Source organism: Colius striatus, chromosome 25 (genome assembly GCF_028858725.1).
Source record: "Colius striatus isolate bColStr4 chromosome 25, bColStr4.1.hap1, whole genome shotgun sequence".
Classification (NCBI taxonomy): domain Eukaryota; kingdom Metazoa; phylum Chordata; class Aves; order Coliiformes; family Coliidae; genus Colius; species Colius striatus.
The window spans coordinates 2,195,581-2,212,592 of record NC_084783.1 but is presented as its reverse complement, the minus strand read 5'-3'; the positions used below and the strand labels follow the sequence as shown (position 1 = coordinate 2,212,592).

General features: G+C 62.2%; 2 protein-coding genes across 2 annotated transcripts; both read right to left on the bottom strand.

Annotated features, from left to right (window-relative positions):
* Positions 1-6,586: 6,586 nt before the first annotated feature.
* On the bottom strand, positions 6,587-13,578 carry CDC34 (cell division cycle 34, ubiqiutin conjugating enzyme). The gene is made up of 5 exons (XM_062015064.1): positions 13,278-13,578; positions 9,736-9,822; positions 8,858-8,955; positions 7,857-7,991; positions 6,587-6,797 (listed from the first exon to the last, which is right to left on the bottom strand). Exons 1-5 carry the CDS (start codon positions 13,452-13,454, stop codon positions 6,671-6,673), a joined length of 624 nt encoding a protein of 207 aa, XP_061871048.1. The 5' UTR covers positions 13,455-13,578; the 3' UTR covers positions 6,587-6,670.
* A 624-nt stretch (positions 13,579-14,202) lies between these two features.
* On the bottom strand, positions 14,203-17,012 carry TPGS1 (tubulin polyglutamylase complex subunit 1). Its single transcript, XM_062014986.1, has 2 exons — positions 16,655-17,012; positions 14,203-15,680 (listed from the first exon to the last, which is right to left on the bottom strand). The coding sequence occupies exons 1-2, from the start codon at positions 16,972-16,974 to the stop codon at positions 15,149-15,151; spliced, it is 852 nt and encodes a 283-aa protein (XP_061870970.1). The 5' UTR covers positions 16,975-17,012; the 3' UTR covers positions 14,203-15,148.

Here is a 17,012-nt window from a genome sequence, read left to right as displayed (position 1 = left end):
CCCGCGCCGCCCGCTATAAGCACCGCGCCGGGGGCGGGGGCGGGGCGATCCGAGCCACGAACCAATGGCGAGGCGCCGTGGGAAGATGTCCCGCCCACGCGTCCCGGTGCGACCAATCAGAGGGAAGAGCTGTGCAAAGCGGCCCGCCTCCTCCCCTCACGGCCCCTGCGGGGAGAGCCGGTTCGGGCCGGTCCCGCCGAGGCCACGCCCACCGGCCGCGGGGCAGCCAATGGGGAGCGGCGCGTGCGCGGGGCTCGCGGCGGGAGCGGAGCGGGACGGGAACGGGAACGGGGACGGGAACGGGGACGGGGATGGGAACGGGAACGGGAACGGGGACGGGAACGGGAACGGGGATGGGAACGGGAACGGGGATGGGAACGGGAACGGGGACGGGAACGGGAACGGGGACGGGAACGGGAACGGGGATGGGAACGGGAACGGGGATGGGAACGGGAACGGGGATGGGAACGGGGACGGGACGGGGACGGGAACGGGGACGGGAACGGGAACGGGAACGGGAACGGGGACGGGAACGGGAACGGGGATGGGAACGGGAACGGGGACGGGAACGGGAACGGGGATGGGAACGGGAACGGGAACGGGAACGGGGACGGGACGGGAACGGGAACGGGAACGGGGACGGGAACGGGGATGGGAACGGGAACGGGGATGGGAACGGGAACGGGATGGGAACGGGAACGGGGACGGGAACGGGAACGGGAACGGGAACGGGAACGGGAACGGGGACGGGAACGGGAACGGGGATGGGAACGGGGACGGGAACGGGAACGGGGATGGGAACGGGGACGGGGATGGGAACGGGAACGGGAACGGGGACGGGAACGGGAACGGGGATGGGAACGGGAACGGGGATGGGAACGGGGACGGGAACGGGAACGGGGACGGGAACGGGGACGGGAACGGGAATGGGGACGGGAACGGGAACGGGGATGGGAACGGGAACGGGGACGGGAACGGGAACGGGGACGGGAACGGGGACGGGGATGGGAACGGGAACGGGGACGGGAACGGGAACGGGGATGGGAACGGGAACGGGGATGGGAACGGGAACGGGGATGGGAACGGGGATGGGAACGGGGACGGGACGGGGACGGGAACGGGGACGGGAACGGGAACGGGAACGGGAATGGGGACGGGAACGGGAACGGGGATGGGAACGGGAACGGGGACGGGAACGGGAACGGGGATGGGAACGGGAACGGGAACGGGAACGGGGACGGGACGGGAACGGGAACGGGAACGGGGACGGGAACGGGGATGGGAACGGGAACGGGGATGGGAACGGGAACGGGATGGGAACGGGAACGGGGACGGGAACGGGAACGGGAACGGGAACGGGAACGGGGATGGGGACGGGAACGGGAACGGGGATGGGAACGGGGACGGGAACGGGAACGGGGATGGGAACGGGGACGGGGATGGGAACGGGGACGGGAACGGGGACGGGAACGGGAACGGGGATGGGAACGGGAACGGGGATGGGAACGGGGACGGGAACGGGAACGGGGACGGGAACGGGAACGGGAACGGGAATGGGGACGGGAACGGGAACGGGGATGGGAACGGGAACGGGGACGGGAACGGGAACGGGGATGGGAACGGGAACGGGAACGGGAACGGGGACGGGACGGGAACGGGAACGGGAACGGGGACGGGAACGGGGATGGGAACGGGAACGGGGATGGGAACGGGAACGGGATGGGAACGGGAACGGGGACGGGAACGGGAACGGGAACGGGAACGGGAACGGGGATGGGGACGGGAACGGGAACGGGGATGGGAACGGGGACGGGAACGGGAACGGGGATGGGAACGGGGACGGGAACGGGACGGGAACGGGGACGGGAACGGGGACTGGAACGGGGACGGGGATGGAAACGGGAACGGGGATGGAAACGGGAATGGGGATGGGAACGGGGATGGGAACGGGGACGGGGATGGGAACGGGAACGGGAACGGGGATGGGAACGGGAACGGGGATGGGAACGGGAACGGGGATGGGAACGGGGACGGGGACGGGAACGGGAACGGGGATGGGAACGGGAACGGGAACGGGGACGGGACGGGAACGGGAACGGGAACGGGGACGGGAACGGGGATGGGAACGGGAACGGGGATGGGAACGGGAACGGGATGGGAACGGGAACGGGAATGGGAACGGGAACGGGAATGGGGACGGGAACGGGAACGGGGATGGGAACGGGAACGGGAACGGGAACGGGGACGGGACGGGAACGGGAACGGGAACGGGAACGGGAACGGGGATGGGGACGGGAACGGGAACGGGAACGGGGACGGGAACGGGGATGGGAACGGGAACGGGATGGGAACGGGAACGGGAACGGGAACGGGAACGGGAACGGGGACGGGACGGGAACGGGAACGGGAACGGGGACGGGAACGGGGATGGGAACGGGAACGGGATGGGAACGGGAACGGGAACGGGAACGGGAACGGGAACGGGGATGGGGACGGGAACGGGAACGGGGATGGGAACGGGGACGGGAACGGGAACGGGGATGGGAACGGGGACGGGAACGGGACGGGAACGGGGACGGGAACGGGGACTGGAACGGGGACGGGGATGGAAACGGGAACGGGGATGGAAACGGGAATGGGGATGGGAACGGGGATGGGAACGGGGACGGGAACGGGAACGGGGATGGGAATGGGGACGGGAACGGGACGGGAACGGGGACGGGAACGGGGACTGGAACGGGGACGGGGATGGAAACGGGAACGGGAACGGGGATGGAAACGGGAATGGGGATGGGAACGGGGACGGGGACGGGAACGGGGACTGGAACGGGGACGGGGATGGAAACGGGAACGGGGATGGAAACGGGAACGGGAATGGGGATGGGAACGGGGATGGGAACGGGAACGGGGACGGGGATGGGAACGGGAACGGGGACGGGAACGGGGATGGAAACGGGAACGGGGATGGGAACGGGAACGGGGATGGGAACGGGAACGGGGATGGGGACGGGAACGGAAACGGGAACGGGGACGGGAACGGGGATGGGGATGGGAACGGGGATGGGAACGGGGACGGGAACCAGAATGGGGATGGGAACATGACCGGGAACAGGAACCGGGATGGGGACGGGAATGGGGATGGAAATGGGGACGGGAACGGGGGTCCCGGGCGTGTTGTCACTTAAAGCGACAGCGGGAGGAAGGTCACAGAGGAAACAGCCTCCAGTTGCCCCAGGGGAGGTTGAGGCTGGAGCTGAGGCAGAACTGTTTCCCTGAGAGGGGTGTCAGCCCCTGTGCCAGGCTGCCCAGGGAGCTGGGGGAGTGCCCAGACCTGGAGGGATCCCAAAGCCCTGGAGCTGAGGTGCTGAGGGCTGTGGGTCAGTGCTGGGCTGGGCAGGGTGAGGGCAGGGCTGGGACTGCAGCAGCTTCAGGGGCTTTGCCAACCCAAGTGCCTCTGTGATTCTGTGACTGGGCCCTGGGCAGAGGATGCTGGACCCTGCCACACTTTTGCCCCATTTCTGCACCACGAGGTTCTCCCAGCACAGGGAGCTGTGGAGAGGAGCCCAGGAGCTGTGGGGCAGAACGTGCAGAAGCAGCACTCTGGGGAAGAAACTGCTCTGGGAGGATTCAGAAGCTTCCCAAAGGCAGCAGATCCCTGGGGAGAGCACAGCAGGGTCTGGCAGCCACCAGCCCCATTGTTTGAGTCCTTCCTGCCCCCTGCCCAGTGCCCCTGGCCCCCAGCTGTGAGCATTCCACCTGGCTCAGGCAGAGCTGGCTCCCTGCACAGGGAAGAGCTGAAGATGGAGCTGCTGCCCTGCTGAGCCCCCACTGCCTTGGCTGCCTCTGTGATCAGGGCAGAAGCATCTGCCTCTGCTCGGTTATCAGCTGCTCCAGCTCCTTGAGCTTATCAGGCAGCTCCAGCTGGGCTGGTGCTTGAGGCCCTCAACCTCCCCCAGCTTCATGGAAAATGCTGCCAAGGCTGGAGATCCCAGGGCCAGGCACTTTCCCTGCAGCTCAGGCTACCCCAGCCAGGGGCTCTGAAGGCCAGAATCACAGAACTGTTTGGTTTGGCAAAGCCCTTGAAGCTCCTGGAGTCCAACTTGAGCCCATTTCCTCCTGTCCTCTCACTTGGGAGCAGAGACTGACCCCCAGCACACTGCAGCCTCCTGTGAGGGGGTTGCAGAGAGTGCTCCTGTCTCCTCTCAGCCTCCTCTTCTCCAGTCCTGCTCTGGGCAGCCTCCAGCATGTTGTGTCTTGCAGCTGGCACCACCAAGAGCTCTCAGCACTCCAGGCTGGGGGAAAGGGGCTGTGCAGGGCCCAAGTACCTTCCTGCTAGTGGGATGGTGAGAAGCAGGAAAGCCACCCCTCCCTGAGCTGCCTGGATTTGCTGGGGCACTCCTCAGGAACCCCAGCCCAGTGATAACTCACAGCACCACTGGGCATTGCCACCCCATCACCCAGAGCTGCATCCTGAGGGCAATGAGGAGGCAACTGGCTGCCAGGGACAAAGCCAGGGGGTATGTGGGCACAGGTCTATGGTTGGGGAACCAGCTGCAGGGGGTAAGTGGAGCAGCATCCCAAGGAAAAGAAGCTGGAGGGCTGCCTTTGAGCCAGCAGCTGGGGCTGCTGTTGCTCTCTGATAGCTGAGTGACCTTGGGAGCTGTTTGCTAGGGCTAAGTGGCAATAATCCTCTTCACCTTTTAGCCTCATTTCCTAAGGCAACAAAGCACATGCATTTGCCACGTGCAGTCAGAGGTGTCACTCCAGCCCTGATCCTGTTTGCACCACTCCTGAGGGATGGTGGGGCTGGGTTTTCCTTGTTACCCCTCTGCTGAGCTCTGCTCAGGGAGGTGGGAGCAGGGGCAGGAGCAGAGTGCCCCAGGCAGAGGGCACAGCCCTGCCAAGGCACCTCAGCCCAGCCAGACAGGGCAGGGTGGGTGTCAGGAGGATGGGGCCAGTGTTTGGTGTGTGGTGGCCAGTGGCAGGACAAGGGGTAACAGGCACAGGCTGGCACACAGGCAGTGCCCCTGGCACAGGAGGGGCAAGTCCTTTGGTGCTGAGGTGAGGGAGCCCTGGCCCAGGCTGCCCAGGGAGGGTGTGGAGGCTCCTTCTCAGGAGGTTTCCAACCCCAGCTGGACACGTTCCTGTGCCCCTGAGCCAGGGGAAGCTGCTTGAGCAGGGGCTGGGGCTGGAGCTCTGCAGGGCCCTTCCCACCCCCAGCATTCTCTGATCCTAAGGCACCAGGAATGCCCCTCAGCTGCACACTTGGGTCAGGGCAGCTCACTGCAGCCTCAGAAACTTGCCAGTCCTGGCCTGTGGGCTCAGTGTGCGCCCAGCTGCACCCAGATCTGAGCAGCTCCAAGAGCCTCAGGCACCCCTTGGCCACTGCCCTGCTCTGCCCAGGCAGGTTGGCTGCCTGCAGAGGCGCCTGTGCCACACACAGATGGTTTTGGAGGAGCTCAGCACCTTGGGATGAGCAAGAGGGGAAAAAAAACACCTTCCCAGTTCAGTGCTGGAGGGATTTAAGGGCTTGGTGGAGCTCACCTTCCTGCCCAGGCAGAGTCCAAGCTTCAGGTACAGCTCTGGAGCAGAGGCAGTGACGGCTGCACCCTCCCTGGGAAGGGCAGAGATGCTCTTCAGGTCAAAGGCAACAATGCCCAGGCACTCCTGCCTGCTCTGTGAGTTAGAGGAGGGAGAGGAGAGGGGTGTTGTGAGACCTGAGGCCACCCCAGCCCTGGCAGAGCAGCTCACTCACCCCTCCTGGCCAGGGCTGCAGTGCAGGAGCACTGACAGACACAGAAAGCTCCCAGCAGGCTGGAGCAGAGCCTCACCCACACACCACAGACATTCCCTTGAAGGAGTTTATTAAATAGCTTCCAAAAACAACCCCAAAGAAGAAAAAGAAACAAAACCAGAAGCAGAAAGACTCTGAACTACTCCATCCCTCCCAGTGCTAAGCTACACCCAGCCCATGCCCACACCCTGCAGTGCCAGGCACCTCCTGCACATGCTGCCCTGCTCCCTGCAAACACAGCTCCAGCATCACAGGAAGGAGCAGGAGGGTTCCCAGCAGGGACAGTCCCACTGGGAGCAGAGGGCAGCAGTGCTCACCCTCCAGCCTGTCCTGCTCAGCCACCTCAAAGGCTGTAAGAGAGCCACACACAATTCCCACCCAAAGGAAGCACTCAGCAGCTCCACAGCCTGCCCCAACCCTTCCTCCCACGTGGGACTGAAGGAGAGGGGAACGTCCCCCAAACAATGTGCAGCCACCACCAAGTTTTGCCATCACTCCTCATCCAGCCAGAGCCACAGCAGCTCCCAGCTTTCTGTCCATTCCTGAACACCACAACCCAAACTTCCCCCTCCCCAACCCACCCCCTACTCAGGAAGTTTATAAAACAGGGCTTGTTTGTTGCTTCATCTACACAGACAGTGCTGGGATTTCCTTTGCAACAGCAGAACAGTGTCCCTGCGAGGTAGAGAGTGAAATCTCAGGGCTGACAGATCCTAAATTCAAACCAGCTTGTCCTAGTTGAGGTAAAATTCAGTAGTTGAGAGGAGGTTTTGCAGTGCCTGAGGGAGCCATCAAGATTCCTCGTTGCCAGAGTCATCTTCATCACCATAACAGCTGTCTGCTTCCTCCTCCATCTCATCATCCTCATAATAGTCATCATAGAAGAGGTCTGAGCCCCTCATCTGGGGCTGGAGTCTTGGTCTTCACACAATACTCTGCCAGTGTGGTGGGGACCTTCACACCATCCCTCTCAGCATCCACCTTTGTGCCCAACACTTGCTTCCTGGAGGGGGACAAGTGGGGGTATGAGGAAGGGAGTTTTGCACAGCACTCCCAGGTCACTACCTGAGGCTCATCCCATGGAGACACCCCCTGACACAGCCCCTCCATCCCCTCTCACACTTCTGGGATGTTCACCCACAGGGCAGGGAGAGCACCATGGAGCAAAGGGTGATGTGCCCCTTGATCTGAAGTGCCCCCTCTTGCCATGGCAGGGTTTGCTCAGGAGCTTCACATACCAGTCCCATGAGCCCTGACATCAGAGCAGTGCTGGCACCATCTGCTACAGACCCAGATCCCTGGCTCTGGAGCCAAAAAGCACCAGGGCTTAGGCTGAGAGCAAAGCTGGGCACATAACCCAGCCAAACTTCCCCCCAATCCACACTCAGAGCCACAATCCTCCCCTCCTGCCCCACTGCAGGTGGGACTCAAGGCAGGACATGCCTTCAAGATCCCTGAATGGTGGGGGCTGGAAAGGCCTTGCAGAGCTGCTCCAGCCCCAGCCCCTGCTCAAGCAGCTTCCCCTGGCTCAGGGGGCACAGGAACGTGTCCAGGTGGGGTTGGAAACTCCTGAGAAGGAGCCTCCACACCCTCCCTGGGCAGCCTGGGCCAGGGCTCCCTCACCTCAGCACCAAAGGACTTGGTCCTCCTGTGCCAGGGGCACTGCCTGTGTGCCAGCCTGTGTCCCTTACTCCTTGTCCACCACAGAAAAACCACTGGCCCCATCCTCCTGACACCCACCCTGCAGGGATTGATCAGCACTGCTGAGATCCCCCTGAGCTCAGGCTTCTCTTCTCCAGGCTGAACAGCCCCAGGGCTGCAGCCTTTCCTCCTCACACACATGTTCCATCCCCTCAGCACCTTGCTGTCCCTGCACTGGCCTCTCTCCAGCAGTTCCCTGTCTCTCTGGAGCTGGGGAACCTAGAACTGGCCACAGGACTCCAGCTGAGGCCTCAGCAGGGCAGAGCAGAGGGGCAGCAGGGGAATCTGCTGGTTGAGGTGTCCTACAAGTCCTCTCAAGAGGGTCCCAGAGCTGCTGTGTCTGGGCTCAGCTCCCACACACCTGATGATGTCTGTGTACTCCTGGTCCTTCCCTTTGCTCTCCTTCCACTTGCGGTACATCACTGACGCGTCCACGTTGGCTGGAGAAAACGTGTTGGGCTCATTGAGCAGCGAGATCACGCTCAGGAGAATGGTCCTGGCAACCAGTAGAGAGAAGCAGGTAAGAGCTGAGGCATATCAGCAAGTGCACACACCCAGGCCATGCCAGTAGCCTCTGTCACAGCATCCCTGGACAAAGGGACAGTGTCCCCTCGGTGCTCACTGATGGCACCAAGCCGGGAGCAGAGGCTGGTGCTGCCAGTCAGGGAGAGCTGGGCACACAGGAACCTCAGGAGGTTCAACAAGGGTAAGGGCAGGGTCCTGCTCCTGGGGAGGAACAAGCTCAGTCCCAGGACAGGCTGGGGGTGACCTGCTGGAGAGCAGCTCTGGGTGAAGGACCTGGCAGTGCTGGGTGAGAACAAACTAAACATGAGCAGCAACGTGCCCTCGTGGGCAAGAGCCAATGGCAGCCTGGGGACAGCAAGAGTGTGGGCAGCAGGGCCAGGGAGGTTCTGCTCCCCCTCTGCTCTGCCCTGGTAAAGCCTCAGCTGGAGTCCTGGGGCCAGTTCTGGGCTCCCCAGTTGCAGAGAGACAGGGAACTGCTGGAGAGAGGCCAGTGCAGGGCCAGCAAGATGCTGAGGGAATGGAACATGTGTGTGAGGAGGAAAGGCTGCAGCCCTGGGGCTGTTCAACTGGAGAAGAGAAGCCTGAGCTCAGGGGACCTTTATCATTGAAGCTGTACAGGCCAGGGAGGAGACAGCCAGAGATGTGCTGCCAGGCTCACACATGCCCATGCACCCTCCAGCTGTTCTTCAGCACAGCAGACAGCCCATGTGCCCTTTGACAACCTCTAGGCATCTCCTGCAGGCTTTGGGAGCAGAAGGAAGCCCCCATATCCCTGCTTGCCCACCCCTGCCCTCAGGCCAGCCTCCTGCCACAGTTCCCTCCCCAGGCAGCCCTTACCTCACGTTCTGGGTGGGATTCCACCGCTCTGATGGCAGTTCCCCACTCTGGGGGTCATCCACTGGTGGGTGGAGGATGGAGATGCAGACATCACCAGTCTGAAAGCACAAGTCAAAGGGCACCCTTAGGAGCTGCTGCCCCAAGCACCCTCCAGCAGCAGCTCGACCCAATCACCTGCTTCATCTTCACTTTGGCTTAAGCCAAGGGAGGCAATCATAGAATCATACAACAGTAGGGGTTGGAAGGGTCCTCAGAGCTCATCAAGGGCCATCCTGGGAGGTGAGGAGCACAGGGACAGACTCTCCTTGGACTCTGGAGCACCAGGGGGGTGGGGAGGGGCTGGGGGAACGGGGGTGTTGAGGCTGGAGAAGAGGAGGCTGAGGGGAGACAGGAGCACTCTCTGACACTCCCTGACAGGAGGCTGCAGGGAGCTGGGGGGTTGAGCTCTGCTCCCCTGTAACAAGTGACAGGACAAGAGAAAACAGGCTCCAGTTGCCCCAGGGGAGGTTGAGGCTGGACTGTTTCCCTGAGAGGGGTGTCAGCCCCTGTGCCAGGCTGCCCAGGGAGTGCCAAAGCCCTGGAGCTGAGCTGCTGAGGGCTGTGGGTCAGTGCTGGGCTGGTACTTTAGCAGCTTCAAGGGTTTTTCCAACCCAAATGATTCCATGAAAGCCTGGCTGACCTGGACCCAGCCCCAGGACAGGAGCCTGGCTGCTGTCAGCTCATTAGCTGCATTTCCAGTGCCAGGCACTAATCACCAAAGGCTCTGAGCTTCCAAAGCCAGACAAAGGTTGGCATTTCCATCCAGTACAGTCACAGCAGATGGACTCATCCCCTCTCCCATCTGTCCAACACACTCCACACTGTCCCAGGCAACTTACCTCATAGATATTGGGGTGCCACATTTTAGTCAAGAACCTGAAGGCAGGGGGAGAATAGGGGTAGTCGATGGGAAAGCGGAGACGAGCCTGCAGGGAAACAACAACACATGAGCATCAGTGTGTGAGAGGAAGGGAAGGAAACCACACATCTCCCCATGCTGCCAGGAAACAGGAACCTCTGCCAAGCCCAGCTGTGCTCCTGCAGACACAGATCCTCCAACCTGCCAGCTTAGCAGGGAGGACACTGGCAGCAGGGCTGTTCTGCCAACACACAGAGGAGGGCAAGGGGATGGGATCCCCCCACCTCAGGCTTCTCTTCTCCAGTTGAACAGCCCCAGGGCTGCAGCCTTTCCTCCTCACACACATGTTCCATCCCCTCAACATCTTGCTGGCCCTGCACTGGCCTCTCTCCAGCAGTTCCCTGTCTCTCTGCAACTGGGGAGCCCAGAACTGGCCACAGGACTCCAGTTGAGGCCTCAGCAGGGCAGAGCAGAGGGGCAGCACAACCTCCCTCACCCTGCTGCCCACACTCTCCTTCATGCCCCAGGCTGCCATTGGGCTCTTGCCCATGAGGACACGTTGCTGCTCAACTTTAGTTTGTTACCAACCCCCTCACCCTGAGCCAGACACCCTTAGGAGCTGAGCAGCACTCAGAGCCACATCACAGGTCTGGAGCTCTCCCTGATGCTGCTGTCAGGGCCAGGCAGTGGCTGTGCCACCAAGGAAAAGGCTGTTTACCCTTCAGAGCTGCCAGGGCAGGCAGCATCAGGTACTCAATGCTCTGATTAACACCCTGAACCTCTAAAAATAGCCCAGCACCACTGAAAAAAAACCACAGAGAGCAAGTCCAGAGTGTCTGCAGTGTGCAGCTCAGTGCTAAAAATAAAAGCACATGAAGATCACGCTGAGTCCAGCACCAGCAGAGACAACTGGCCCAGCTCTGCCCCTCTGTGCCACAGCCACAAAGTGGGGGAAAAGAGGGGTGTCAGCCCCTGTGCCAGGCTGCCCAGGGAGCTGGGGGAGTGCCCAGCCCTGGAGGGATCCCAAAGCCCTGGAGCTGAGGTGCTGAGGGCTGTGGGTCAGTGCTGGGCTGGGCAGGGTGAGGGGAGGGCTGGGACTGCAGCAGCTTCAGGGGCTTTGCCAACCAAACCCATTCTGTGATTGAGTCTGTGGCTGTTTCAGCTGTTTTCAGCCCCTGCTCCCCAGCCAATGGTCAGAACAAACAGAATCCCACTGAGGACTGAGAACACACAACTCTGAACCTCTCTCACTTTGGGTACAGAACAATTGAGACATTGGATCCATGAAGTGAGAGTGTGAAGGGCCCCAGCTGTGCCTGGGATCACTCAGCACTGGTGAAAGCAGCCCCAGGAGCCCTGTGGGGATCCATTCAGGAGAGGAACTGCCACCCAGGCTTCTGATGCTTCTGGAATTACAGCCTTGGCAGTGGGTGACACTGTCCAACCCAGTCATCAGCTCACAGCCCTTAAAAGATTAGCACAGAAAGCTGAGAGACACCTGTGCTCCTCCCCAGCACCCAGACTCCATCCTGGCTTCCAAGCCCTCTGCTCTCTGCCCCTCTCCAACCCTGCCAGGATCTGGCCCCAGCACAAGCTGAGCCCAGGGTGAGTCACAGAATCATTTGGGATGGCAAAGCCCTTGAAGCTGCTGCAGTCCCAGCCCTGCCCTCACCCTGCCCAGCCCAGCACTGACCCACAGCCTCAGCACCTCAGCTCCAGGGCTTTGGGATCCCTCCAGGGCTGGGCACTGCCCCAGCTCCCTGGGCAGCCTGGCACAGGGGCTGACACCCCTCTCAGGGAAACAGTTCTGCCTCAGCTCCAATCTCAACCTCCCCTGGGGCAACTAGAGCCTGTTTCCTCTTCTATTACTCATTACAGGGGAGCAGAGCCTGACCCCCAGCTCCCTGCAGCCTCCTGTCAGGGAGTGTCAGAGAGTGCTGCTGTCTCCCCTCAGCCTCCTCTTCTCCAGCCCCAACACCCCCATTCCCTCAGCCCCTCCCCAGCCCCCTGGTGCTCCAGAGTCCAGGGAGAGTCTGTCCCTGTGCCCCTCACCTCCCAGCATGGCCTTTTGTCCAACCAGCCCCTGCTCTGCAGCACAGGACAGGGGGTGGATGTGAGGCCCAGCGAGGTGGCAGCTGGGGCTGGGTGTGTTTTGTACATGTGTGGAGCTCCAGGCAGCCCAGGGCAGGGCACAAACACACACACACAGAGCAACACACAGCCCTGAGCTGGGCTCTGGCCAAACAGCTGAACTTGGCAGAATAATCCTCTTTGTTGTGCCAAAGGGGATGAGAACAAAACCAGGCAGAGGCAAAAGGATCCCAAAAAGGGGCTGGGAGAGAGACCCTGCTGTGCCAGACACAACTGGGCTGATGGTAGGTGGGACAGGACTCAGCCCCTTCACTCCCCTCTTATACAGAAAGTCTCATCTACCACCCAACAGTGCTGAGTCTGGAAGGTTTCAGGCACAAAACAGGAGCAAGAGCAGCTGAAAGGGTGAGAGTTCACAGGGCCTGGTGCCAAAAGTGGCTACAGAAAAAGACTTGATATCAGCCAAGTGATAAAAGCTGCCTCTGAAGCATCAGACTCGTCTGGCACTGGGGAAAAACAAACCTCCCAGCTTCTGGGGCACAGCTGACCCTTGGGCTGACTCAGCCTGGGTTCCTCCCCACCCTGCCTGCCACAGGATGAAGACAGAAGAGCTGGTAGCGGAGGAGGGAGGATGAGAAGGAGGAAGAAAACAGCTACACAAGGTTGCACAACACCTGAGGAGAGCACCCAGACACACACACACATCCTCCTCACAGGGACTGTGCAGTCAGGCCACACACACACACCTTCTGCCTCAAACCCTGACACCCACTTTGGACCCAGCTGGAGCTGCTGCTGCCTCAGCCTCAGCCATCTGTGCCTGCACTCCACAGCCCTTTGTCTCTTCCCTCTGGGTTGGTGGCAAAGCCCCAACTCTCCTTCAGGAGAGGGAACACCAGTGCCCCAGAGCTCGCTCTGCTGCACCCACAGACCAGGGGGAAGGAAGGAGGAAAAGCCCTCACAGGCAAAGTTCCTGGCAGGACCAGATCCTTGTTCCAACAAAGAGAATCCTTGTCTAGTTTGGCAGAAACCACCTCTACATGGGCTCCCTTGTTCACCCTGCTCCTCCCTGCACACACCCCAGCTCTCAAAGCCCCAGCAGCCACAAGGTGCCCAGCTCCAGCCCCAGCTCTCCCTGGCTCTCAGCACCCTTTCAAGCCCAGGAGGGTCTCCCATCCTCCTCCTGTACCCACCTCTCCCACTCACCAGGCTCTCTCCACTCTCCTGCGGCCTCTCTCCCTTCCCAAAGCACCCTCCCCACCCTGAGACCACCTGCTCTGCCTTCACCCCTCGCAAGCCCCATCTCCCACCACACATCTCTGCCCCCCCAGGTCCCCCCACCCACACCCCAAAGCCTCCCAGCGCCCCCCTTCCTCGAGACCCCGCTCCTCCGGACACCACACCCCCCCCATGCTGCCCTCAGCCCCTCACCTTGAAATACCCGCCCTCGTAGTAGGTGTTGGGGGGGCCGAAGATGGCCACCTCCCAGTTGTAAAGGTCCCCTTCGTCCACCAGATTGACCCGGAACCCTTCCACCGGCTCCTCCTGCAGCCCTTTCAGCTCCAGCAGCAGGGCTTTCTGCGAGCTGGGCACGAGCGGCCGCGCCATGGCGAGGAGCGGGGGTAGGCCGCGAGCGGAGCCGGGGGCTGGCGTAGGCGCGGCGGCCGCTGCGAGGAGCGCGATCGGCGGCGGCGGCTCCGCGGAGGCTCCGAAGCGCGGCCGCGGGGCGCGGCGGGACCTGTAGTCCGCCCGCGCGCTGCTGGGGGCGTGGCCAAGCGCAAGCCCCTCCCCTAAGGGCGCCTCCAGCCTATCAGAGCGCGCTATGCCGTGAGGGGGCGGGGAAAGGGGCGTGGCTTCGGGCGCTACCCGCCTATCAGCGCGCCCGCCTCCCGCGTCACGTCCCGTCAGCTGCGCCTCGTGCGGGCGGGCGCCCGCCCGCACCCAAACAAACAAACAAACAAACATCCGGCGCTGCGCCCGCCCGCACCGAAACGTCCCGGTGCTCGGCACAACGGCCCCAACGGCCCCAACGGCCCCGAGCGGCGGCGGCTGCTGCGGGAGCTCCCGGAGCCTCGGCTCCCGCTCCGCCGGGCTGCCGACGGAGCCACGGAGCCGTCTGCACAAGCCCTTGAAGCTGCTGCAGCCCCAGCCCTCCCCTCACCCTGCCCAGCCCAGCACTGACCCACAGCCCTCAGCACCTCAGCTCCAGGGCTCTGGGATCCCTCCAGGGCTGGGCACTCCCCCAGCTCCCTGGGCAGCCTGGCACAGGGGCTCACACCCCTCTCAGGGAAACAGTTCTTCCCCAAACAGTTGTTCCTGGCACCGACCCCGATGCAGCTGGGGACTGCAGTGGAGAAATGGGCCAGTCCAAAAGATAAACCCAGCTTTAATGTCTTCCAGGAACCCCAGAATTGCACAGTATAAATAATTAACACAGACAAGTCTGAATAAATAACACACAGATCGACACATGTCTCTGCTCAGAAGCAAAGGATGACCTCGGGGAAGGAGGGGTTGGTATTCCAAAGCCTTCCCCAATCTGAAGCAGCTTTGCTTGACAAGTCATGGCTCAGGTATGAGCTTTCATCTCCTGCAGTGCAGAGCAGAGCAGCCAGAGGCAGTTGGGTAACCAGGAGTTGAGCAGTTGACTTGAAGGCAGCTCATCAGCTCCCAGCTCATCTGCCGGCAGAGGCAGAGTCCCCCTCCAGCTCCAAGCCCTTCATGGGGAGGTTTGCTTCCCAGCTGGGTGTTTAAAACATTCTGCTTGAGAAACCAGCACTTGATGTCCCACTTTGGATCAGCCTGTGGGTCCTCACAGCGGTCTGGGGTGTAGGTAAGTGTTGCCTCTCTACTTCTCAGGCGAAACAAACCCAAAAGCAGAAACCAAGCCCCCTGCTGGAGCTGTGAAACACGACACTGCCAGGGACAGGAGATACTCTGCAGGTCTAACCCCACATCTACTTAATTCTGCCTCATTTTTAGCAACCAACGCTGCCCTACAGCTCACAGACCCCCTGCAAGCCCCCACTTAACACCCTAAAAACATTTGCTAATGGCAGCTGGAGCAGAGGAGCCGTGGCTGGGTGAGACGAGGTGGCCGGGGCCACATCCAGCTGGGGGCTCAAACAAAGAAGGGAGCATGGAAAGAGGGAATCTCTCATTAGGCAGCCCCAGGGTCTCCAGTCCAGCCCCCTGTGCTCACCCTCCAGCTCAGCACCAGGCTGTCCTTTGCATGCCAGGCTCTGCGTGGGACAGCTCCAGAGCCCCAGCTGGCCTCAGTCAGTGCCGCTACCAGCTGGGTGTTACTCCACAGGCTTCACTTTGGCCACAAACAAAGCCGTGGCTCTCTTGAGGAACTCCTCCCTGCTCATGCAGCTGCGCAGCTTCCTCTCCCTCAGCGCCCTGTCCATGGCCAAGGCCAAACCATCCGGCCCCAGCTTCGAACCAGCCTCCAGGTAACGGCCGGGCAGAGCAAAGCGCCCGCTGCCCAAAGCCTCCTCCAGCGCCCTCAGCACGGCCTGGCACACCCTGCCATCGGCAGTGCCACAGCCACCTCCCAGGACACCGAACAGAGCGTCTGCTTTGGCTGTGAACTCCAGCAGCACGAAGCAGGTGAGGACGCCGTAGCGGAAGACGTCGAAGGGCACGGCCTCGTGGTCGCGGCAGCGCACCCGGCGCAGCAGCGCCGCGGCGGCCTCGGCGGGGGCAGCACCGAGCTGGCAGATGTGCCGCAGCAGCTCGCTGTACACGCGCCCGTCCACTCCCGCCGCCCGCCGCCGCCCGCCGCGGCCCAGCACCTCGTAAGCAGCGCCGGCGTTGCTGTCAAAGGCCGTCCTGTGGGATACATGGTACAGACACAGACACAGACACACACACACACACACACACACACAGAGATGCGCGCGGCTTGGAACTACAGGTCCCAGCGTGCCGAGCGCGGCCGCGAAGTCATGGCTGCAAGCGGGAGCGCGGGGCATGCTGGGAGTTGTAGTTCGGAGCCACTCCCACCGCGCCCCCCCAGACTCACACAATCCCACAATGGTGAGAGATGGAAGGGCCCTGTAGAGCTGCTCCAGCCACAGCCCCTGCTCAAGCAGCTTCCCCTGGCTCAGGGGCACAGGAACGTGTCCAGCTGGGGTTGGAAACCTCCTGAGAAGGAGCCTCCACACCCTCCCTGGGCAGCCTGGGCCAGGGCTCCCTCACCTCAGCACCAAAGGACTTGCTCCTCCTGTGCCAGGGGCACTGCCTGTGTGCCAGCCTGTGCCTGTTACCCCTTGTCCTGCCACTGGCCACCACACACCAAACACTGGCCCCAGTCTCCTGATACCCACCCTTTAGGGATTGATCAGCATTGACAAGATCCCCCTGAGCTCAGGCTTCTCTTCCCCAGGCTGAGCAGCCCCAGGGCTGCAGCCTTTCCTCCTCACACACATGTTCCATCCCCTCAGCATCTTGGTGTCCCTGCACTGGCCTCTCTCCAGGCCTCTCTCCCTGTAACTGGGGAGCTCAGAACTGGATAAAAGACTCCAGCTGATGTCTCCCCTGGGCAGAGCAGAGGGGCAGCTGAACCTCCCTCGACCTGCTGCCCACAGTCTCCTTGATACCCCCAGGCTGCCATTGGCTCTTGCCCACGAGGGCACGCTGCTGCTTACCTTTAGTTTGTTATCCCCAGCACTCCCAGGCCCCTCCCCCAGAGCTGCTCTCCGGCAGGTCACCCCCCGCCTGTCGTGCTGACAGGGTTGTCCCTCCCCAGCTGCAGGACCCTGCCCTTGCTGAACCCCAGGCGGTTCCTCTCCACCCAAACACACCTATGGGAGTGATGAGCCAGGCGCACGTACCACAGCGCCCGCGCCAGGCGCTGCGGCGGCCCCGGGACTTGGGCTGCGGCCTCCTCCGCCGTTCCGGGGCTGCCCAGCACCAACCGCTCGAAGTAATCGGCCAGGAAAGACACGGGCTCCTCCGGCCTCGCCTCCAGCACCTTCAGCAGCGCTTCCCGTACCATGGCGGTGACGCCGGCCCGCAGCAGGAACTCCGCCTCGCTCTCCAGCGGGGCGTGAGGCGGCTCCGCCAGCCCAGGCCCAGGCCCCGGCGCCGCCGCCGCCGCTCGCCGCTTCTCGTACGTCGCCATCTCGGCTGAGGGCGCTGAAGGCCACTTCCGGCTCCCTC